Raw genomic sequence first — 20,365 nt, forward strand, 5'->3', positions numbered from 1 at the left:
CACCGTTTGGTTTCTGTGTTACAGCCTTAAACGTGTTGGGTCTCCTGTCAACTTTGGTGAATCAGCGCCCCAAGAACATTTCTGTATGGATTCCGTATTGAATCACCAGCGAGTTTTTAAGAGTTTCCAATTCTATCCTCTGACCATGGGAAATAGAACATTAACTTTGTTTCCAGAAGAGAATCAAAGAGAGGAAATTGCTGTGCCCTGGAGGGCCCCTGAGAACACGCCGTGCCGCACACCAAACCCTAACCAACCTCACGGGTCATTCGAGGCCTCGCCGTGGGGCGATCTGAGCCTGGGTAACCCCGCGGTCAGGGAGGAGTGCTCCCCAGAGACACCCATCTTGAAACCTGGGTCTATACCTGCCACAGAGATGGGCACCTACCTGGCCTGGAGTACTGGGGTCTGGCATCAGTGCAGCTCCAGCAGGGGTCAGGCTTTCCAAGTGTCACCACACCTCTGGTCTCAGCATGCACCTCCCCTGGAGGACCTTTCCTGGTGTTGTCCTTGGGACGGGCGCGCCTCCATGGATATGATTCAGTTGAGTCCTTCCCTGGCCTCTGCCACCGAGCGAGTGCTTTGTGGGGTTTGTGACCTTCCATGGGGATCGCCTGGCCCCCTCCAAGACATGAAACCATGCAGCCCACAGAGGAGCATAAAAGACTCATCCCTCCTTCCCGAAGCCGGCACGTTGATAGAAGGATGCCATGGCAGTGACTTCTCTGGTCCCTGGTTTCCAAGTTGCTGAATGAGGTAGAAATGGCAAGTTTATTTTCATATGATTTCTTGTCACCTTCTCTGACTGCAACAGCATGGCATCACCCCAGGAAGCGTCGTAAGTGTTCTCTCCTGATTGTCTGACCTGAATGTCAAGAGAATGGAAGAAAGGGGCCATGGGGCCATTGCCAGCGTCAACATTGGTCAGTCATGACCCTGAAGCCAGGCTGTCCGTGGGGCCTCTCTTCCAGGCCTTGCTCCACGCAGGGCCCAGTAGCTGCAGAGAGACCCTCAGATCCCATAGCTGGAAGTGGGGTTTGTGCTGAACTGAGGCACGGAGCCCAGGGGGTTTGTGCTGAACTGAGGCAGGCTCGAACCTGCAGGGTGGCAGCTCCTTCCACTGTCCAGGCCGCGCCGTCCCTACTGCGGCTTCCTCCAGGGGTGTTGCTGGTGGCTTGGACTGCGACAGCCAGTGTTCCAGCTCTGCTGACCAGCAGGTGGGCATGTCCCTTCCTGCTGCCATTGACACCGCCAAAAAGCCTCTTTCCCTGGAGGGCCTGACGTCTCTTGAGGGCAGGCTGAGCCCAGAAGACTCTCCCACTCTCTGCAGACAGCTGGGAAGGAGCTGTGGGCCCTGTAAATCTGCTCCTGTACCAGAGCCTCCTGGACAGCCTGGCGGACCTGAGTTGTGGATGCTTGTGGTTGTTCAGGACCCTGTAGCAGCATGATGGGATGCCAGTCAGTCTTGTTTGTCTTGAGACAGTTTTTGTTACTAAGGTGCCCTGAGTTTGGGGCTGAGCCCCCAGGGCACCATGCAGCTCCATGCGGCCTGGACTGGGAGAGTGCAGGTACTGAGGACAGAGGGAAGGAACACAGGGTGCAGGTGCCAGGACAGAGGGAAGGAGCACAGGGTACAGTTCTTCAGAGGAAAAGCAGCTAACTTTCAACTGAGATTCTTTCTTACATGGGTAGCCGTGGGGAGGGTGTGGGTGGTGAGGTATCTCTGCTGGCCTTCTTTCCAACAGCTTTCCCTGAGGTGATTCCTTTCTGTGGCTCCAAAGTCCTGGGCTGAGCTGTGAGTACAGAGATGAGGTATGCTGAGCTGCTTGGATTGAGTGTTCTCATTTAAGCTTCCAGCCAGTTAAATGAAACATCATTCATTGTAGCAGACAGGCCGCCTTGCCGACTGCAGGTGTGCTCAGCAACAGATGAGCTTCACATGCCATTGTCTCATGTCCACAGCAACAAAGCTAGGCATCTTCACCTGGCCAAGTTGACACCTGGACTTAACTACCACAGCCAGTAACATTCAGGGTTTCTCCCTCAGCTGGAAAGGCACATGGCCAACATGGCAGCATCTGTTGGTTTTCTCTCCAGGCCTCTTGCTTATTGAAGTTTCCCAGGAGGTGTTTTCCTTCTTCACCCCCAAAGGTCATCAGCTGGTGGACTCTGTGGTTCTCTCATCCTTCTGTTGTGGTTCTTTGGCTCTCTTCTCATCCTCAAAAGGAACTCTCTCCAAAATGTCTCCTCTTTATAGGGTTCCAGTAGACTAATCAAGTCCCACATAGAATGGGTGGAGACGCATCTCCATCTAATGAAATTTAAAACCCAGAATTAAGTGAGTCACATATCTGGACATAACCTAATCAAACTTCCAAATGCTGGTACTGAATAGGGATTAGAAGAAATGGTTGCTTCTGCAAGATTGATTAGGATTAAAGCATGCCTTTTCTAGAGGATGTAAGCCCTTTCAGACTGGCACACGCCCCTACACAGGTTCTCCAGCTGAGGTGTGAGCTCCTGCAAGAGAGCTCTCCAGCTGTCTGCCACAGACTGGCAGTGGGTGGGCTGCCCAAGGGGGTGGGTAGGGTGCCAAGTGGGGGAGTGGGGTCTGCACGCTCCTGGCTGTGAGCTCCTACACTGCCATGTCCATGCCTTGGATGGCCTCTCTCCATGTAGCTGTAGAGATTCAGAGAAAAATCATTCAAAGTCTGACTGGGTTCCTCATGAAAATTTGTGAAAACTGAGAAACTGGTTCTGAAATTTATAAGGAAATATCAACAACCTAGAATAGCCTGAACAGCTTTGTGAAAGTACAAAACTGGAGGCCTCCATTACCCAGCTACGTCGTGCCACAGAACTTGGCTGAGTGAGCCAGTGCCAGGCCAGTGCAGGCCAGGTGAGCGGCCAGAGAACAGCGCCAAGAGCCGGGAGCAAACCTGTAAACAGACGGACTTTTGAGAAACTCACCAGAGCAGGTTCACTGGGGAGAGGACAAAGTTCTCAACCAATGGTGCTGTAGCAGCTCCATGGCCATAGGCAGAAACAGAAATTTGGCCAGCCCTGACAGCAAAACGTTAAAAAAATTGAACCCAGGTTGACCATAGGCCTAAATGTACACTAAAACTGAAAAACTTCAAGAAAACATTGCATCTCATTACATATTCCATCCTAAAAACATGGGTTTGAGAAAGATTCCTTATATGTTACTCTTGAAGCACCAACTAGTGTAAAATTCAAGATCAAGTTTAATTAGAGTTCATCAAAATGGAGCCCATTTGCTCTTCAAAAGACATTTGTAAAAAATAAGTGAGCAATTCACAACCTGGGAAGAAAAATTTGCAAACATGTTGAAGAAAAGACTTGTACCTAAACACTGTATAAGTAACTCAGTTAAAGAAAGATAGTTCAAAGTCTGAATGGACCCTGTTCTCGTTTGCCACCTGCTGAATGCAACACACCAGAGATGGATTGGCTTTTAATAAAAAGGGATTTATTTTGTTAGTTCTTCAGAGGAAAGGCAGCTAACTTTCAACAGAGGTTCTTTCTTATGTGGGAAGACACAGGGCGATCTCTGCTGGCCTTCTCTCCAGGCCTCTGGGTTCCAACGACTGTCCTCAGGTATTTCCTTTCTGTATCTCCAAAGGCCTGGGCTGAGCTGCAAGTGCTGAGATGAGGTATGCTGAGGTGCTTGGGCTGTGCTATGTTGAGCTCTCTCATTTAAGCACCAGCCAGTTGAATCAGACATCGACTGCAGCAGGCATGCCTCCTGGACGACTGCAGATGTAATCAGGAGCAGATGAGGTTCACATGCCATCGGTTCATGTCCACAGCAGTATAACTAGGCATCTTCACTTGGCCAAGTTGACACCTCCCACAGACCCCTCACCCAGGATTCAGAGGGGCAAACTGTGTGTGTGAGATGCTCGGCCTCACTTATCATGTGGGAAGTGCAGTCAAGGCTGCAATTTCCCCCTAAACACCACTGAGTTTCCAACATTTGCTAAAATAAAAAAGACTGATCACACCAAGCATGGCAAAAATATAAGGGAACTGGTACTCAGAGGCTACAGGTAGAAATGGACAGTGGAACCCCACCCAGAGAAGCATCCAGCAGCTTCTTGGAACGTTAAAATACACCTCTCCCATGACCCAGCCATTCCACTCCCAGGTATTTCCCTAAGAGACATGGAGGCCCATGTGCATGAAACTGTTCATCGTTCATGGTTTGGCTTCATTTGTAATTGCTAAACATGGCAAACTACTCAGATCATACTCAGCAGCGAATGGATAAACGTTGTGGTACATCTGTGCAGTGGGACATGCTCAGCAATACACAGGAAAGAGCACTCATACTACCTGGGTGTGGATGGATGTCGGCGTGATGGGCTGCATGGAAGCAGCCAGGGAAAAACAATGTGTCCTTTGGACTCTGTGTCATAGTCACGAAAAGGTAGACTGCTCCCTAGCAACAGAAAGCAGATTGATGGTTTCTGGGGGAGGGTGTGGGGTGGTAGGGGGAGGGTCACAAAGGGGCCAAGGAGACTTCTGGGTGGCAGACTCACTGGGGTGGGTCCTCAGGGGGTGGGTCCTCAGGAGGCGGGTCCTCAGGGGCAGTTACTTGAGGGTGGGTCCCCAGGGAGTGGGTCCTCAGGGGGTGGGTCCTTGGGTCCAGGTCCTCAGGGGGTGGGTCCTCCGAGGATGGTGGCTTGGAGTCAGGTCCTCAGAGGTGGGTACTCAGGGATGGTGGCTGCCCAGACCAGCAGCACTTGGGACCTTGCTGGGCCTATGGATTCCTGGGCCCCACCTGTTCCTGTGGACTCATAACCTGGGGTAGGCCCTCCAGGGACTCCGATGGGATTTGAGCCAGAGTTCTGACCCTCCAACTGCCTCCACCCCTCGGACAGGTATGGGCTGAAGCCTCTGTGGGGTCAGTCCTCCCAGGCCACCTACCTCCCCTTAGTTAGATTAAGAGCAGTTAATGAACACTTGTGGGTTCCTTCTATTTAGTATATTTTGTATGTCAGCCTCTTTTTTTTTTGTGATTAAGAAATGTTCAGAACTAGAGTGTGTTTAGAAAAATCTTGACGTGTAGAGCGGCTCAGTGCCCACAGGTTGCTGGTGCCTGCTTGGCAGATGTGAGCCAGGGGCATCTCTCTTTCCAAGGAGGCATGCAGAGGGCTTGGCTATTTCAGGTCTGCTTACACCATCAAAACTTGCTGTTCCTAAGATCTGATGTTTATTCATTGTTTGTCCAGCAGATCTTTCCTGCCACCTTGCTATGGCGTCACTGGCCTTGCCCGTCCTCACAGGGTAATGGGGATCCCGTGGTATGCTCCAGGGGCCTCGGTCCTGGGGGCCATGCCTGGCAGGGCGCTGAGGTTCGGGTCTTCATGGCACCCCATGTTCCATGCCCCAGGTGCTCTGTCTAATCCCAGGCGCCCGGTAGGGTCCTGGAGATCACAGACCAGCACCACCCTGGAAACCAGATGCCTTGGGAAGCCTTGGGTGAATGGTTGTAGCCAGTGAAGGTTGTCCTGTGCCCCCCAGGAGGCCCTTCCCCACAGAATCAGCACGGGTCACACTTACAATGCACACGGACAGGTGTACCTCCTTCCGTGCAGCCCTGTGATGGCAGTGTACAGGTCAGATTTGGCACCATGTGGGCTGTAATTGAAATGTACAGAAATTAAACATGATGCTCCTGCTCTGCCTGAGAGGATGCAGCACCCCTGGATGGGTGTCTACCTGGGCTCTGGGTGCCAACTGCTGCTGCACCCCCATGGGTGTCCTTTATGCCTTGAGTGCTGGCAACTGGCAGCCAGGTGCTCAGCTGTGCTCGGGTGACAGGGAGTGACGGTGGTGCCAGGCTCGCCGTCTCCCCCCGGCGCATCCTCTGCTCACCTGCTGCCCGGTCCTGCCTGACAGTTCCGTTCTGGATGTGATTTGGGGAGCTGGTGGCTGCCTTTTCAAACCAGTTGCCAGTTGCTGACATGTACATACTAAGCGCAGGTCATGCCTATCAGGAGACAGGCCCCATAAGTCAGGGCTGGAACCTAGAAAGAAGTGGGCAGCTGGGATGTGGCAGGGAGGGTGGCACCCCAGGATAGGAGGTCAGCAGGGACAGAGGAGGGAGGTGCCCTGGGGGAATGGGTCAACAGAGACAGGGGGTAGTGTTGCCCGGGGGAGGGTGTCAGCAGGGGCAGGGGAGGGTGGTCATGTCCCGGGGGAGAGGACCAACAGGCATAGAGGAGGGGCAGCAGGGAGGGAGGGAGATTGCCCGGGTCCTGAGGGTTTCATTTTAAATTGGGGCCTGGTGGACGGCCTCCTGTCCGGACCTCAGCCAGGCCGCACTTGCTGGGGCAGCCTCTTCCCCAACTACAGCCACCCTGAAGTGGGCGGGGCCACCTCCCCTGTCTAAGCTCCTGCCCCAGACCATTTTGTCCTGGAGCCTGCAGGTCAGGGGTGCTGGAGGGTCGGTCCTTGGGACGTGTTCGCCGCACAATATCCTTGTTTGCTGGGTTTTTAAGAAACTTGGGTTAGAAAACAACAGAGTTTTTAGCTTGTCTTCTATTTTTTAATTACCTGTTTTATTAACACACTGCTCTAATTGGTTTATTTCTCAGTAGGCCTGTGACAGTGAACACAAATAAATCATAGTATTATATATTTAATTATAATGACAATTTTGAGTTGTAGATTTAAGGGATTTTTCTTCCAGGCAGTTCAGGTCACTTTATAAACATTAGCCAGTGTTTCTAACTGCTGGCTTTGTGTAAAAATAATGATTCCATTTTATCAAAAAAGAATACTGAAAGTTTCTGGACTTTTTTCCTCGTCTATCTCAGGACTTATTCCAGGAACTGGAGGTTTTGATCTGCTCCTCATTGAGCATCTGCTTGCTGTTCACTAATCTTAATGCCTTTTTCTGTATCTTTTAGCAGTTCATCCTTGATTTTGAATTGCTCCCTCTGTGCCTTAGGGTCGCCGAAGCCTGTGGGTGGTGGGCATGGAGCGGATCCTGGGGCTGTGCTGAGCAGCTGTCCCAGGGGCACCGGCCTTTGCCCGTGCTGAGCTTCAGAACCTGAGGCTGCGCCTTGGAAGCCGCACGTGCTGGGAGGGACTGTTCCTCCTGCCAGCCTGGGGCTGGGCATGCTGGCCAGAGGGCCTGGGCGGTGTCCTCACGAAGGCCATCAAGGGGACCCAGGCCAAAGGAAAAGCGCAGACGGCGCAGGATGCAGTGAGATGCCTGGACACCATGCTCCGAGGAAGAGCCAGGGCTCTCTTTTACAACAATCCATGGAGTCCTCCCTGGTGTGACAGGCCAGACCGGCCTCAGGCGCCCCAGGCACATGGTGCCTGCATGCCCTCACTGCTCTGTTATCCCCATGTCCATCTTTTCAGGGCTGGGGCACAGAACAGCCTTGGCATGAGATGGAAGGACCTTTATTGCCTGTTGTTCTTCTAGATGAGCAGTTGACAATGTGAAACAAGGAGGGGACAGGCCTCCTGGGTGCTGACATAACCAGCTCCTCATAACAGCACTTTCCATGGACTGTGCATCCTCGACCCTCAGGCTCAGGGACAGCTGACCCTTGTCCCCCAGGCCTGCTTGTGCTGACGCAGGCTGTTTCAGACCCAGTCGGGACCTTTCTCAGCAGCCACAAGTAGGTTTCCCTCCTCCAGGACCTGAGGCACACCAGAGAGGGCTCTGAGGGAGAGCAGGTCCCAGTCCATGAGAGGAGCAGCAGGTGGACAGCTAGACTGAGGACAGCTCATTCCAGCCTCCCTCCTGCAAGCCTGGGGTGATATTCAGTGGAAACCTGGAAAGGGCCCCATCCCATCTCTTGATTCTTTTGGCTAGCGTCTGTTAATGACCCTCCTTTCCTACGTCTGTCCATCCTCCCTACCCTGAAACCCACAGAAATCCTTGCGGTGGGTTTGCATCTTTGGAACGATCCTGGTTGGGTAGAGGTGTTGGATCTGACTCTGCTTTGGTGCTTGCATGTGCAGCCGGGGCCAGGCTCATTGTGTCCCTTTGGGAAGACCCCGTGTGGCTTCTGCCCTCACCCCCAGCACCAGTGAGGCACCTTCCCTTGAGTTGGTGCTGCAGAGGGTGTGCTGGCTGTCGCGTCTGGGAGTCACCAGCCATGCCAGACCTTTATTTCATCAGCTAGGTGCCAACTGCAGCATCAACTTCACAGAGCTGTGGGGATGCACATTGCTGGGTCACAATCCCAGCTGGTCTGTGAAAACCAACCTCCATCCTGGCTTTCCTCTTGCTTCAGCTGTGGGCGGCCTGGGGCCTCAGAGCGAACTTGCCTGATGCAGCGCCTGCACGGGCACTTGGGTGTGATGGGGAAGGATGCTGAAGGCCAGGCCATGGGAGCGTGGGGACCCTGGCCATTTGATACCACCATGCCAGTTCCATCCAAAACAGCATGGCAGATGACAGGGCTGGACTGCGCTGGCAGTTCTCAGCTCTGCTGTCTCTGCAGCCATCTCCTCGAGTGTCCATGTCTTGTCCCACACCTGTGGGGAGCTCACGAACCATGGCGCCAGGGGCCACCACTGCCACGCACATCTCAGGGAGAGCACAACCGCCTGGTGCCCACCCCTGCACTGGGGCTGATGGAGGGTCCGCTGGGGCGCCGTCTGCCGGGAGCTGTCCCACAGACCCACCACCAGGGCCCTATTTCAAGGCCGCCAGAATGGGGGCCTGCCATTGACACCTCCAGTCTGCTGTGTGGATGTGTCTGCAGGGACATCTGTGGATGGTGGTTACCAGGGATGATGCCCACTCTAGGCCTGTGCTCCCAAAATTCAGATCAAGTCCGAGGGCTGGGGGTCCATGGGGGAGAGTTTGTTGTTTGGATTTTTCATGCTCCGCAGTGGCAGCATCTTAGCGCACCACTGTGTTTTCTGATGGAACAGTGAGATTTGGCGTTCCTGGGGCATGCTTCTTAGTTCCTGGAGGCAGTTCTGGGCAGCACAACCTGTGAGTCCAGCATAACCAAACAAATCCAGGACAGTAACAGCCGTTTCAGCTAATACTTCTACAGCAAGATCATTATGTTGATTTGATAGTATACTATATGGAACACAGATTTATATCCATAGTCAACGTTACTGGAGAAGTATTGCCGGCACACAACATCATCTTCGTTCTCTAGAGTCTATTCTATTTTCTAGAGTCCTTTGAAAAAATTTAATTTGAAAGGTAATTTTCCAATAATTTTTAAGGAAAACTCTTGTAAAGAACTCAGGCCTTTCTTTATAAAGCATCTTTTCAAAATCCTTTCCAATCATCTTTTTTTTTTTTTTAACATGGGCAGGCACCAGGAATTGAACCTGGCTCCTCGGGCATGGCAGGCAAGCATTCTTACCTGCTGAGCCACCGTGGCCCACCCCTTTCCAATCATTTTTTAATCACTGCTGTGTGAGAGATGTTATGTGAAATTTTCACTTGTAAACCTTTTTGTTTTTAGACACTTTTATGGCTAGAGTTTAATCAACCATTATAGTATACTAAGAAGATCAGCAGAGGTGAGTTTTCCACCTAGTGGGCCTGAGGTCAGTGTTTCAGAAAAGCCACCCTGCATTTTCTGAAGCTCAGGTCCCAGCATTTACTACATGAACGTCAGGTTTCTTTGCTATCATGGCAGTGTCCTGGGGAGGAGGGCAGAGCCAGGAAACCTTAGGATTTCAGATCTAAGTCAGGAATGCAGCAGTGTCTACCTCTGCACAGTCTCTGTTGGGAAGATGTGGTGCCATCCATGCAGTCTCTGTTGGGCCGACAACAGTGCCGTCCACCTCCGTGCGGTCCCTGTCCCAGCACAGTGCCAGGACTCTGCATCCATTCCCAGAGGCACTATACCCAGAATGAGCATCGGTGACTGGGTTCTTGGGTGCTCATTTTAATCCACTAGCTGATGTGATTAAACTAAGGCCTTTTAGCCCAGTGAGCAGCCCCAGTTGCAAGACTGAGTGACAGCGAGAGCATGTGTGCTTAAGGAAAGCCAGCTCACACGGGCCAGAGCAGAGCAGGGTGAACGCTGGCCAGGCTAGGAGAAGAGGGGTGCGAGGCCCCGTGCTATGGCTGTGGGGAGGTGACCACTGAACCCTGTGCTGCAGGTCATTCATGTGGAGAGGCCGGGCAGCTTTCAGGAGGGGGGAGATGGCTGACACGAGCCTCCCGGTCACCCACCCTGCTCTGCAAGCAGCCGGGAACTGCCTGAAAGCTGGGGGCATGGGCAGGGTGCAGGGGCCCATCCTGTGTGCTCGCACTGGGCGCCTTGGACAGCCTTCATTCCAGTGGCTCTGGCTGTCAGAGACCTGTGCCTGTTGTCCTCTGGGGAGCCCCTGTGTGAATCTTCTCCCTTCAGTCTACCACGTACATGGTGAGAGCCCCACACACCCCTTGCAGGCTTCTGGGCAGTTTCCAGGCATGGATTTGTTCTCGTTTTATTCCTTCCTTTTTAGGAGACCTTGCTGATAGTGGCACAGGTTTCTATAAATGAGCAAAGCCAGCAACCATGCTGGACTCAGGCCGATGGACAGAGCCATTTTGTAATCAGCTGTGAGAACCTCAGCTTCTGAGACAGGTTCGAGCTGTGCATGGGGGTGCATGGACAGGAGGGTGCTGGGACTTCCCAGTGCCACGTGGATCCTCTGCTGAGATTTATCCCTGACGGGCCTGCCGCCTCCAGGTGCTTTCATTCTAAACCACTGCAGATGGCGATTTTCAGGCCCATTTCTTTTACAGGCTTTTCCTTTGAGTTCAGGAATTGGGTCCCGCGCACATCTGCTCTCGGCCTTTGCGTGGCGCGGCCAGGCCCGGGACCCACTGCCCTCTGCCCATCCCCTCAGGCTCTGTGATTTCTCACTATCAGGGTCCTCCTTGTTCTGCATCGTGAAGTTGTCTGGGGACCCTCAGAGCAGGGTCACATTTAGAGGCACAGGCATGAAAAATTGGTGAATGCGCCTGCAGGGCCACGCAGCAGCCCTGCATCCCCAAGGTCAGGTCTGCACATGGCAGTGAGACTCATGCCACAGCCGGGACTGGCACTGCACCACAGGGTGCCCAGCCTGCACTTTGGCCACCTTCATTTATCCCTTCAGTGTGTCAGTCGGATGCTCCCAGTCCCAGGTAGAAGTTTGCTTAAGAACCAAGCACTTTCCTTACAATGGTACCTATTCCTCTTTGTCAGTCTGAGAAGGAAACTTCTGCATGTTTAAACTCGGTTGTTTAATTCATGCCATGTCTGTGGCGGCCCTAGAGGCGAAAGTTCTGCTTGCGAGCTCTGAACACCAGGCCTCTCCCTGGTCTGGGCATGGGACATGCATGGCTGCCTTCCCGCTAGGGCTGGGCCACGGGCTCTGGCTACACTCCAGTTCCAGGAATGTCCAGGCCGAGCCATGGCCACTGGCCTCACATCAGAGCTGCTACCTCTCCATTTTCTAGCATGTGGATGACCTAAAATAGATGCCTCTGAATTGTGAGCGGGAGCCCAGGCAGTTGTCCCAGCCACGTGGTGCCTCATAGCAACAGCTGATAGGTCCAGGTCCTGGGCACGGCTGCCCACGCCACCCTCCAGCCCTCACGGTTGACTCTGGGGCTCCGTTCAGTCACACCGACCAAGGACTGTTATGGCTCCTGGAGCTCTTCCTGACCCCAAGGCCAGGCACTACTTGTGTTTCTTCATTTGAAGAGTCTTTGACTTTTAGCTTATGAGAACCAGTGCAGGCAGCCCTCTGCTGTTTGGAGCAATGGCCACATCCAGTGTGGGGAGGGGCGCCTGCTGGGGAACGTGCATCCTGCCCCTCGAGGCCCTGCGGCAACTGTTGCCTGTGGGCTCAGCATGCTGGGCCATGACCTACCCTCAATTGGGAGATCCTCTGTCGAGGGAGACGGGTGTACGGGGTCACTTGCTTTTAAAATGTCTCGAGTTTAAAAAAAGAGTCACTTCTCTTAGCAGTTCCTTGAGAAGGCACTGGTGTGTTTCCCTTGACAGCTGTTCACACGGTGTGTACGTGTGGGGGCCACATGGGTTTTGTCTTTCATTTTGATTTTGTTTAACTACTAAAACTTGTGCTTTTGCTCCCCAAATTGGAGGGAGGCGGGTGGTGAAAAGACCCTGCTCTTGAAGAGATAAAGTCATTCTCAGCCCCAGGTTTGCTTGTCTGGAAAGCTCTGTGGATGTCAGAAGCTTGGGCCATCGGTCTTCTGTTCCAACCTGCTCACCCAAAAGTGTGCGTGAGCTCCTCTTCCCCTTTGTGGGGCCCTGAGACAACGGGCTCCCTGCTCCCAAACCCACCATTGGTCCACAAATGATGAGGCATCTGGGGGGCCCAACAGAGGTCTCGGCGTGCTTGAGCCCTGGTCCCCACAGCCCAGGGTATGTGCTTCCTCATTGTTGCTGCTCCTGGATATGGGTGTGCAGAGGCAGGGCCGGGACTGGGCCTGCTCCTTGGGGGCCACAGGCAAGCAGGACTCCTGGACCCGCCGTCTCTGGCATCCTGTGAGCACGTCATAAGATGCTGCATTTGCTGAGTGGCCCTCTCCGTGACATCCAGGGCTGACCCCCTCACCTCCCCTCTCACCCTCCTGGACCCCTCCTGGTCCATGACCCTGGACGAGCCTGGGTGGGCCTTCCCATCGCATCCATGGCATCAGTTCAACCCTGCCCATGGCACCACAATGTGCTGCGGAATGCAGGATGTAGGCATGGCCTTGCGCAGCCCCTGTCCCGCCCCACCAGGCCCCTCCTTGCCCCACCCAGCACCCCTGCACCCCCGCCAGGGCACCCTTTGCCATACTCCAGGGGTACTCTGTTCAGCCAGGTCCAGGAGGGCAGGGCCAGTGTCTGCTCGGCTTGGCATGGCTGTCCTGGGGCTCTGACACCCTGCCCGCAGTGAGGGCCTCCCTGGGCACCTCTGGGGCTCCCGTTCGAGTAGGTTCTGCCAGAGGTGAGCAGACATGTAGCTTTGAAAGCTGCTGGTGGCTTTGGATTGAGAGGCTGTGTTTTCAGTGGAGGGTGTAGCAGAGCTGTGCACGCCCTCCCCACACTGCAGGCTGCCTTCCTGGTTTCATCATTCTTAGCAGTAAACACTCTGTCTCTGTGCCTTTCCCTTGACATGCCTCTCACACAAGGTACACATTCCCCACAGAGGTGTGTTGTGTCTGAGCGCCAGACTCCCCCACCCACAAGCAGGGAGGAGAAGCTCTCTTAGGCCCTTGGTTGACTGTCCAATGGTTCCAGAAGCAAAGCCCCCTGGGTGCTGCTTCTCGAAGGTGAACAGAAACGGTCCTAGGAGATGGAAAGACTGTGCTTCTGGGCAAAGGACCCCACAGCAAATGCCAGTCCTGCCATAGGGGTGGGCACAGCCAGAGATAGCAAACCATAGCCTAGCTGAGTGGCAACTGCGGGGTGCCTCCCCACCATCCCTGTGCTGCTGACTGCTGAGGGTCCTGCCCCTGCCTGGGTGCACATTGGGTGGCATGCCTGCCCTCCGGCTCAGTGAGGAATGGGCAGCATGGCAGGACAGATGTCAGAGGGCACAGGCCTGGGGTCTGAAAGTCTCACCCACTTCTCACGTCCCGCTATCTGGTTGGAACATCTATTTGTCCAGCCAAGCAGGTCTGCTTACCAGTCGGTGTCCCCGGCCTGGGCTTGTGTGACCTCTGTGTCCTTCGCACTCAGGGTCTACCATGAGTGCCCCTGTGTCCTTGTTTAGGCCTCAAACAGTCAAAAGTCTCAAGAAAGATCACTCAAAACTCCACGCACATAGTAGAGAGTCAGCCGCCTCCCATCTGCTGCCTTCTCACAGGTCTGTTCAAGTGAGGCGTCCTTGCCGGCCTGGGAGAAATTGTGGTGGTTAAAATGGGCAGGGCCAGTCTGGGTGAGAGAATGCCAGTGTGGGGCGGGGCCTCCTTCCAGGCAATGCAGGGGCGTGCCCAGACGTGCTGCCCAGGACCCAGGGGGGTGACCTGTCCTTGGAGGCTTGGGGCCCCCTTGCTCCTCACTGCCCAGGTGTCAAGACATTGGGAGCTGCGATGCAGGAAGCAAAGTCTCCAGGGGTTGTATGGGTGCCCTCTGGGGTTGCTGGACAAGTGAAAGCCCCTCTTTTGAACAGTGTGGGGCTGGCCCACTGAGGACGGCTGAGGTCTTTCCAACAAGCTGAAGAGGTGGCACCATTCTTCTAACCAGAGCCACTTCTCCTTCACAGGTCCCTTGGCGGGGAAAGACAGGACCTGCAGGCCTGACCGACCTTGTGTCCTTTGTGCCCTTGACCCCAATTCTCCACCTCTGCTTTAGTCACGATGAGCCTGCTCAGTTTTTATCATGGCCTCTCGTGAAGTGCTGCCTGCATAAGAGTGGAGAACTCCTGTGAACCGTCTCATCTTGGGGGCGGTCCTGTGCTCCCATTGGCATGTACCTACAAGCCCCTTTTCCAGGGCAGGGCTGGGGTTCTGCACATTGTGATGCGTGGTGATTTTTATCTGGGAGCAGCCACAGGGACTCTCCCCTGTTTCGTGTGGTGTTCCTTTAAGAGAACAGCGAGAATGGTGCTGAGTGTTTTCCGCACCTTCCCTCAGGTCTGCAGGGCAGTGTGAGGGCGGCCGAGGGGTCGAGGGTCTCCCCATGGTGCAGAGAGCAAGGTCCACGGAGCAACACTGCTACGTTCTGTAAAAACAGAACAAAATGGTCACCTACCCATGTGTTCTTTTTAGTAGTAAAAATGAAATGTGGTTCTGGAATTGAATTTTATAACTGTGTGACTGGAGTAACACATAGGGGTTTTGGTTTTGTGTTGGTTTTGATGTCATTTAGTAGTTTTAGTTAAATGTCTTGCCTTCTGTCATGAGAATTTATTTGGGATCCTATCTCCCCTTTCTGGAAACATTTTCCTTTCCTATATGGCCAACTTTGCATAAAATGACATGTCCACACCCACCCCCGAGGGACAGGCCCCCTTCTGGGGGGCATCCACACGTGTTCTCGGCCTTGCTCTGAAACTGCTTCTACCCTACTTGCTTTCTCATCGATCCTGTCTGTTCCTGTCTCCTTCTCCAACCTGTTTTGTAACCCTGCCCCCCACTTATGTGATTCTTTGCTACTGCTTGGTCTTCTGAAAATGCTGACTTCTTGGCAGTGACTTTTTTACCAGGAAATAATAGCTAGTCATGTGGTAAGCAGTGCCTGGGGGGGCAACCGAGCCAACATAGGGGTTGGCTGGATGGATGTCATTTCTCCCTGACCTTGTTCAGTAAGGTCTACTTTACAACAAGGCCGTGAATGGGAGATGGTTTTCTTTGGAAATCTTCTCCTATAAGGGCTATTCGTGATTTGACCTCCGAAGAGAGGTAGGGAAGAAAAGGTCTTTCAGACGATAAGCCTGAAGTGGCTGACTGTCCCCAAACAAGAGCTGCAGGGGTCACCTCTGTGATGGGCCTCTCCTTTCTGTTGGGACTGGAGGGACCTGGCCCTGGCCCTGGCCCTGAGGGGCTATGGAGACCCACCTGAGTAGTGATTTCAGGGCAGCTTCTGCCTCCATGGCACATTGGAAGTAGAAAACCATACTTGACTGGCACACCCTTCCCAGCCGTGCCTGTTTCAATTTTAACATCAGCCAAGAACACACTTGCAGCCACATTCTGTTCTTTTTCCAGCATGGTAAGGGTCCCAGCTCTGAGAGGAAATAATTCATAGCATCGTCTAATTGGAATACTCATTACATGACTCTTAAGGTACTCTCCTACCTACTTTACCTATATCCCATTTAGAACTCAAAAACAGTTTGGTGGAGTAGATGGTATTGTTGTCTTGCCAATTTGACAGATAGCAAAACTGAGATGTACAGGGGTTACGTGACTTGGCTGAGGTCTGTGTTCATTTTAAATTATTTACCCCTAAATAGCCGTGTTCTCTTAAAGATTGATCCAGTCTTGTGGGGGCAGCCATGTTCTTTAATCCCGATTCAGTATTGTAGGGTGGGATCTTTTGATTAGGTTGTTTCCATGGAGATGTGACACCCAATCGTGGGTGTGGTCTTCTGTGGAGATATGACCCTACCCATTCAAGGTGGGTCCTGACTAGTTTACCTGGAGTCCTTTAGGGAGAAACATTCTGTATGAAGCAGATGCAGATATTTGGAGAGCCAACATGGACACACAGACATTTGGAGATGCAGAGCCCAGCCAACGTCACCATGTGCCTTCCCATGAACTGCTGAGCAGGCCAGAACCAGAAGGATCCCCAGGGTCTAAGAGCACCATTTGAAACCAGAAGCCAGGAGAGGATGCAGCCATTTTGAGTCAAGGTATAACCCTCTGAGTGCCTTAGTTTGGACATTTTTATGGCCTTAGAAGTGTAAACTCGTAACTTAATAAAAGTCATTCTGCCGTGTTGCATTCTGGCAGCATTGGCAAACAGAAAGTAAGTCTTCTAGCCAGGAGGAGGCAGGTGAGGGACTTGAACTTGGTGCCCTCACCCCAGAACCTGTCTTCATCACCACTCTGCCTTGACCAGGCTGAGAAAAGGACCCGAGTAAGGAAGTAGGTGTGAACCAGGGTGGAAGTAGTGGAGGAAATATTTGGTTTTAGATGTGTTGATTTAGGGATGGCTTTGATTGGGTAGTCAGTAAATTTGTGGGTTTTAAAGCTTAGAAGACAGATTTTTGCTAGAACTTGAGATTTGGGACTAACCAAATATGTGGAATGGTGTAGGACTGTATTGTATTGAGTAGATCTAATTTAACATTGCATTTTGTATTTATTATTGCATTTCAACCTTCCTGGAGGGAGGAGTAGAGATAAAGACTCCCATTTTGTAAATGAGGCTTTTCTGACATTGTGTGCTTGCCCAAGGCACTAGCTAGAACCTGGTGGAGCTAAAGGTAGACTTAATGAATACAGATAGGCCAGAAAAAAATATTTAAAATGAAGCATGGAGAGACAAAAGGAGTGGTGTTTTAGTGTCCTCGTTGCTAACGCACAGACCGTGCAATGAGCTGGTTGAAACAAATGTTTATTGGCTTCTAGTTCTGAGGCCAGGAGAAGTCCAAATGAAGGCATTACTGAGGTGATGCTTTCTCACAGAAGACTGTGGTGCTCAGGGCTGGCTGCTGGTGGTTCAGGATCCTGGGCTCCTTGGTCACCTGGTGTAGTAGTCAGGGTTCTCTAGAGAAGCAAAACCAACAGGAGATAGCTACAAATTTAAGATTTATAGAAGTATCTCACACACCTGTGGGAATGCTAGAGCCCTAAAACCAATAGGGCAGGCTGCAGGCTCCAACTCTGAGGAAGGGTCTAGATGAAGTGCACAGTAGGGACTCACTGGCTGAAGAAGTGAAAATCCTTTTACTCCTTAAAGGTCCTCAACCGATTGGATCGCATCTAACTGGTCGAATTTTCTCTGTGGGAGACATGCTCTTAGTTGATCATATATATAATCAGTCACAGCTGCAGTCAACTGACTGATGCCTTAATAAACCAGCCTTCTCATTTATCAGCCAGCCATGAAATGACCTTGCAGTAACAGTTAGGCCAGTGCTTCCCTGACCCGATACCTGGTGATATAGGCATTTTTTTTTTATCATGGGCAGGCACCAGAAATCGAACCCGGATCCTCTGGCATGGAGGGCAAGCATTCTTGCCTGGTGAGCCACTGTGGCCTGCCCTGATGTAGAAATTTAAAAATAAAATTTTAAGAAACAAATAATATACTTAGAATAACCACAAATGAATATCTTCATTAGCCTAAACTTAGGCTTATTTAAATAAAGTATCCAAATAATGATTGTAAAACCTGTGTTTGCACTGTAAGTTTCATGAATCAATTTAAAATTAAAGAAGGGGAGGAAAAATCTATAGATACAGATATCAAAGTTGCTTAGATTCTAAATATTATACATTATCTTCAATCCCATTTGATTAACAGTGAAAACTATACATTCTCAAAATATCAAGTAGAAAGTAATTGCAGATATGAACTTGGCTATAGTAGTGAATTTGTTACAGACATTTTCAAATTTTTGATTTCAGGAATTTGTTTTATCTAATGGTGCTATAGCTGCCTATAGTTATTTTTTTATCTTATTTTGTAAAATATAGCATATATATATATGTATATATATATATATATACACACATATATATGTGTGTGTGTATATATATATACACACACACACAAAGCAAAGAAACAAAAATCAATAATTTCAAACCACACTTCAACAAGCAGCTACAGGAGAGGTCCCAGAGTTTGTCATGGGCCACGATGCCCTCATCTCGGATTTTTCCTTCTAGCTACTCCAAAACACTGGTGGCTTTATCAAAGCCATAATGAGGAAAATCATATGGTATCTGTCCTTTTGTCTCAGACATCTTTCACTCAACATTATGTCCTCAAGTTTTGTCCACATTCTCATATGTTTTTTTGTTGTTGTTTTTCCTTTTTGCATGGGCAGGCACTGGGAATCCAACCCGGGTCTCCGGCATGGCTGGTGAGGACTCTGCCACTGAGTCACCGTGACCCACCCTGTCACATGTCTTGGGACGTCATGTTCTCTAACTGCTTCATAATATTCCATCAAATGTACGTACCACATTTCGTTTATCCGCTCTTCTTTTGAAGTGCAGTTTAGCTGGGTAAAGAATTCTTGGCTGGAAAGTCTTTCTCTTTCAAGATCAGAAATGTGCTATACCATTGCCTTCTCACCTCCATGGTGCCTCTTGAGTAGTCTGAACTCAGTCTTCTGTGTCTTCCCTTGTATGTGATAAGTCACTTTTCTCTTGCTGCTTTCAGGACTTTCTGCCTCTCTTCAGCACTTGACAGTCTGACTAGTATATGTCTTGGAGTAGGCTTATTTGGATTTATCCTATTTGTGGTTCATTGGGCTTCTTTTCTTCGCATATGTATGTGCTTTATAAGGGCTGGAGTGCTTTCCCCCATTATCTCCTCAACTAATCTTCTAGCCCTTTACTCAACTCTTCTTCTGGAACACCAGTGATTCTTATATTTATGTGCTTTGTGCTGTTCATTTCCTTGCAATCCAGTTCCAGTGTTTCCGTCTTTTTTGGCCACTTGTTCTTTTGTGCATTTGAGTTCAATGGTCCTTTCTTCTAGCTTGCTTTTTCTTCTCCCTCTTCAAAGGTGCTGTCGTGTGTCTCCAGGATATTTTTAATTTAGTCAACAGTATCTTTTATCTCTGTGAGAGCTGTTGTTTTCCTTTTTGTTCTTTCAAACTCTACTTTCTGCTCTTCTAGTGTCTTCTTGCTCTCCTTTATATCAGTAGGGGGGCCGGGCCTGGCACTCGGTGGGTTGTGATGTGGCTCAGCATGGCTCACTACCCCATCCCTGCCTCCCCATCTGGGTACTCCTAGGCCTATGGGCCTCTGTAGGTAGAGGGGCATGGTAGGCTCTGGGCACCAACCAGCTCAGGGGTCTCTGTGTGCAGGGAGAACAGGTTGACTGGCTTCTGGGTTCCCCATGGGAGCTCACGGCTGTGGATTCTCCCAAGCTAGGTGTGGGGGCAGGCAGGAGTGCAGGGTGGACCGTGGCTTCTGGTCCCACTGTTCCTGCCCCAGCCTGGGCAGGCCTCTGGGTTTAGCTTCTTAATGGAAAAGTGCTAGGAGGAAGGCCAGCCTTCAAAGCCGACCCCAGCCTTGGCATTTGTGCTGGTTTGTTTCTTAAGGCAGAAACCCCTAATAAAGGAATATTTTCACTGCCACAAAGGGGTGATTGTTGGAACTGGAGGGAGTCGGAGCCCCCGGCATCCCCCACCATGCAGTTTCCCCGCAGTGCTCAGTGTCCAGCTGTGCAGGGTCATGGCTGAAAAGCAGCAGCTGGAAAAGGACGAGCGCCGGGGACACACCCAAGGGCGGCCTCCCGGGCCCTGTGGCTGCTCCGCCCCCACTGGATGTCAGCTGTTGTTTTCTCACCAGCAGCGTAACAGTTATAAAAGCCCATATTTAATGTATTTATGTATCTGCAAACTGATTCTCTTGTTTCTGTTAGTAAACTGTTGCAGGTTCTAGATCTTTGGGCTCCAGCTCTGGCTGACCTGCTGCAGTGACCAGTGCAGGGGTGGCCTTCCATGTGCCGGCCATGTGGCCTTGGGCTTCCCTGAATGGCGTCGAGGTCTGGGAGGTGGGGACCTGGTGGGCCCTGTGTTGGGTGCGGATGGTTTGCCGTGACCTCAGCACAGGAATTTGACCTTTTCATGATGTGGACTGGAGCAGGTCGGCACAGCTGGCGGAGATGCTATCCAGGGCGTGTGGGTGCAGACAGGTAGACACAGTCCTAGGCACGTGGGCTCCATCCTGGTCAGGTGGGCATGGAAAGCTGGGTGTGGGCATTGGTCC

General features: G+C 51.6%; 1 protein-coding gene across 10 annotated transcripts in view; it reads left to right on the forward strand.

Annotated features, from left to right (window-relative positions):
* Window positions 1–20,365, forward strand: part of LOC143651822 (mitogen-activated protein kinase kinase kinase 9-like) — a 105,197-nt gene that overhangs the window by 62,615 nt on the left and 22,217 nt on the right. For 6 of the 10 annotated variants that reach the window (XR_013160236.1, XM_077122642.1, XM_077122639.1 and 3 more), the window contains 2 exons: window positions 16,120–16,323; window positions 18,469–18,596. Coding sequence is in view for 5 of the 10 variants with exons in the window: in XM_077122635.1 (XP_076978750.1) it covers window positions 16,120–16,138 (19 nt within the window). In the remaining 5 variants the exon portion in view is untranslated. The remainder of the gene's footprint in view (window positions 1–16,119; window positions 16,324–18,468; window positions 18,597–20,365) is intronic. The other 4 variants (XM_077122641.1, XM_077122637.1, XM_077122634.1 and 1 more) reach the window with 1 other exon arrangement.

The sequence above is a fragment of the Tamandua tetradactyla genome, chromosome 12, assembly GCF_023851605.1.
Source record: "Tamandua tetradactyla isolate mTamTet1 chromosome 12, mTamTet1.pri, whole genome shotgun sequence".
NCBI lineage: Eukaryota > Metazoa > Chordata > Mammalia > Pilosa > Myrmecophagidae > Tamandua > Tamandua tetradactyla.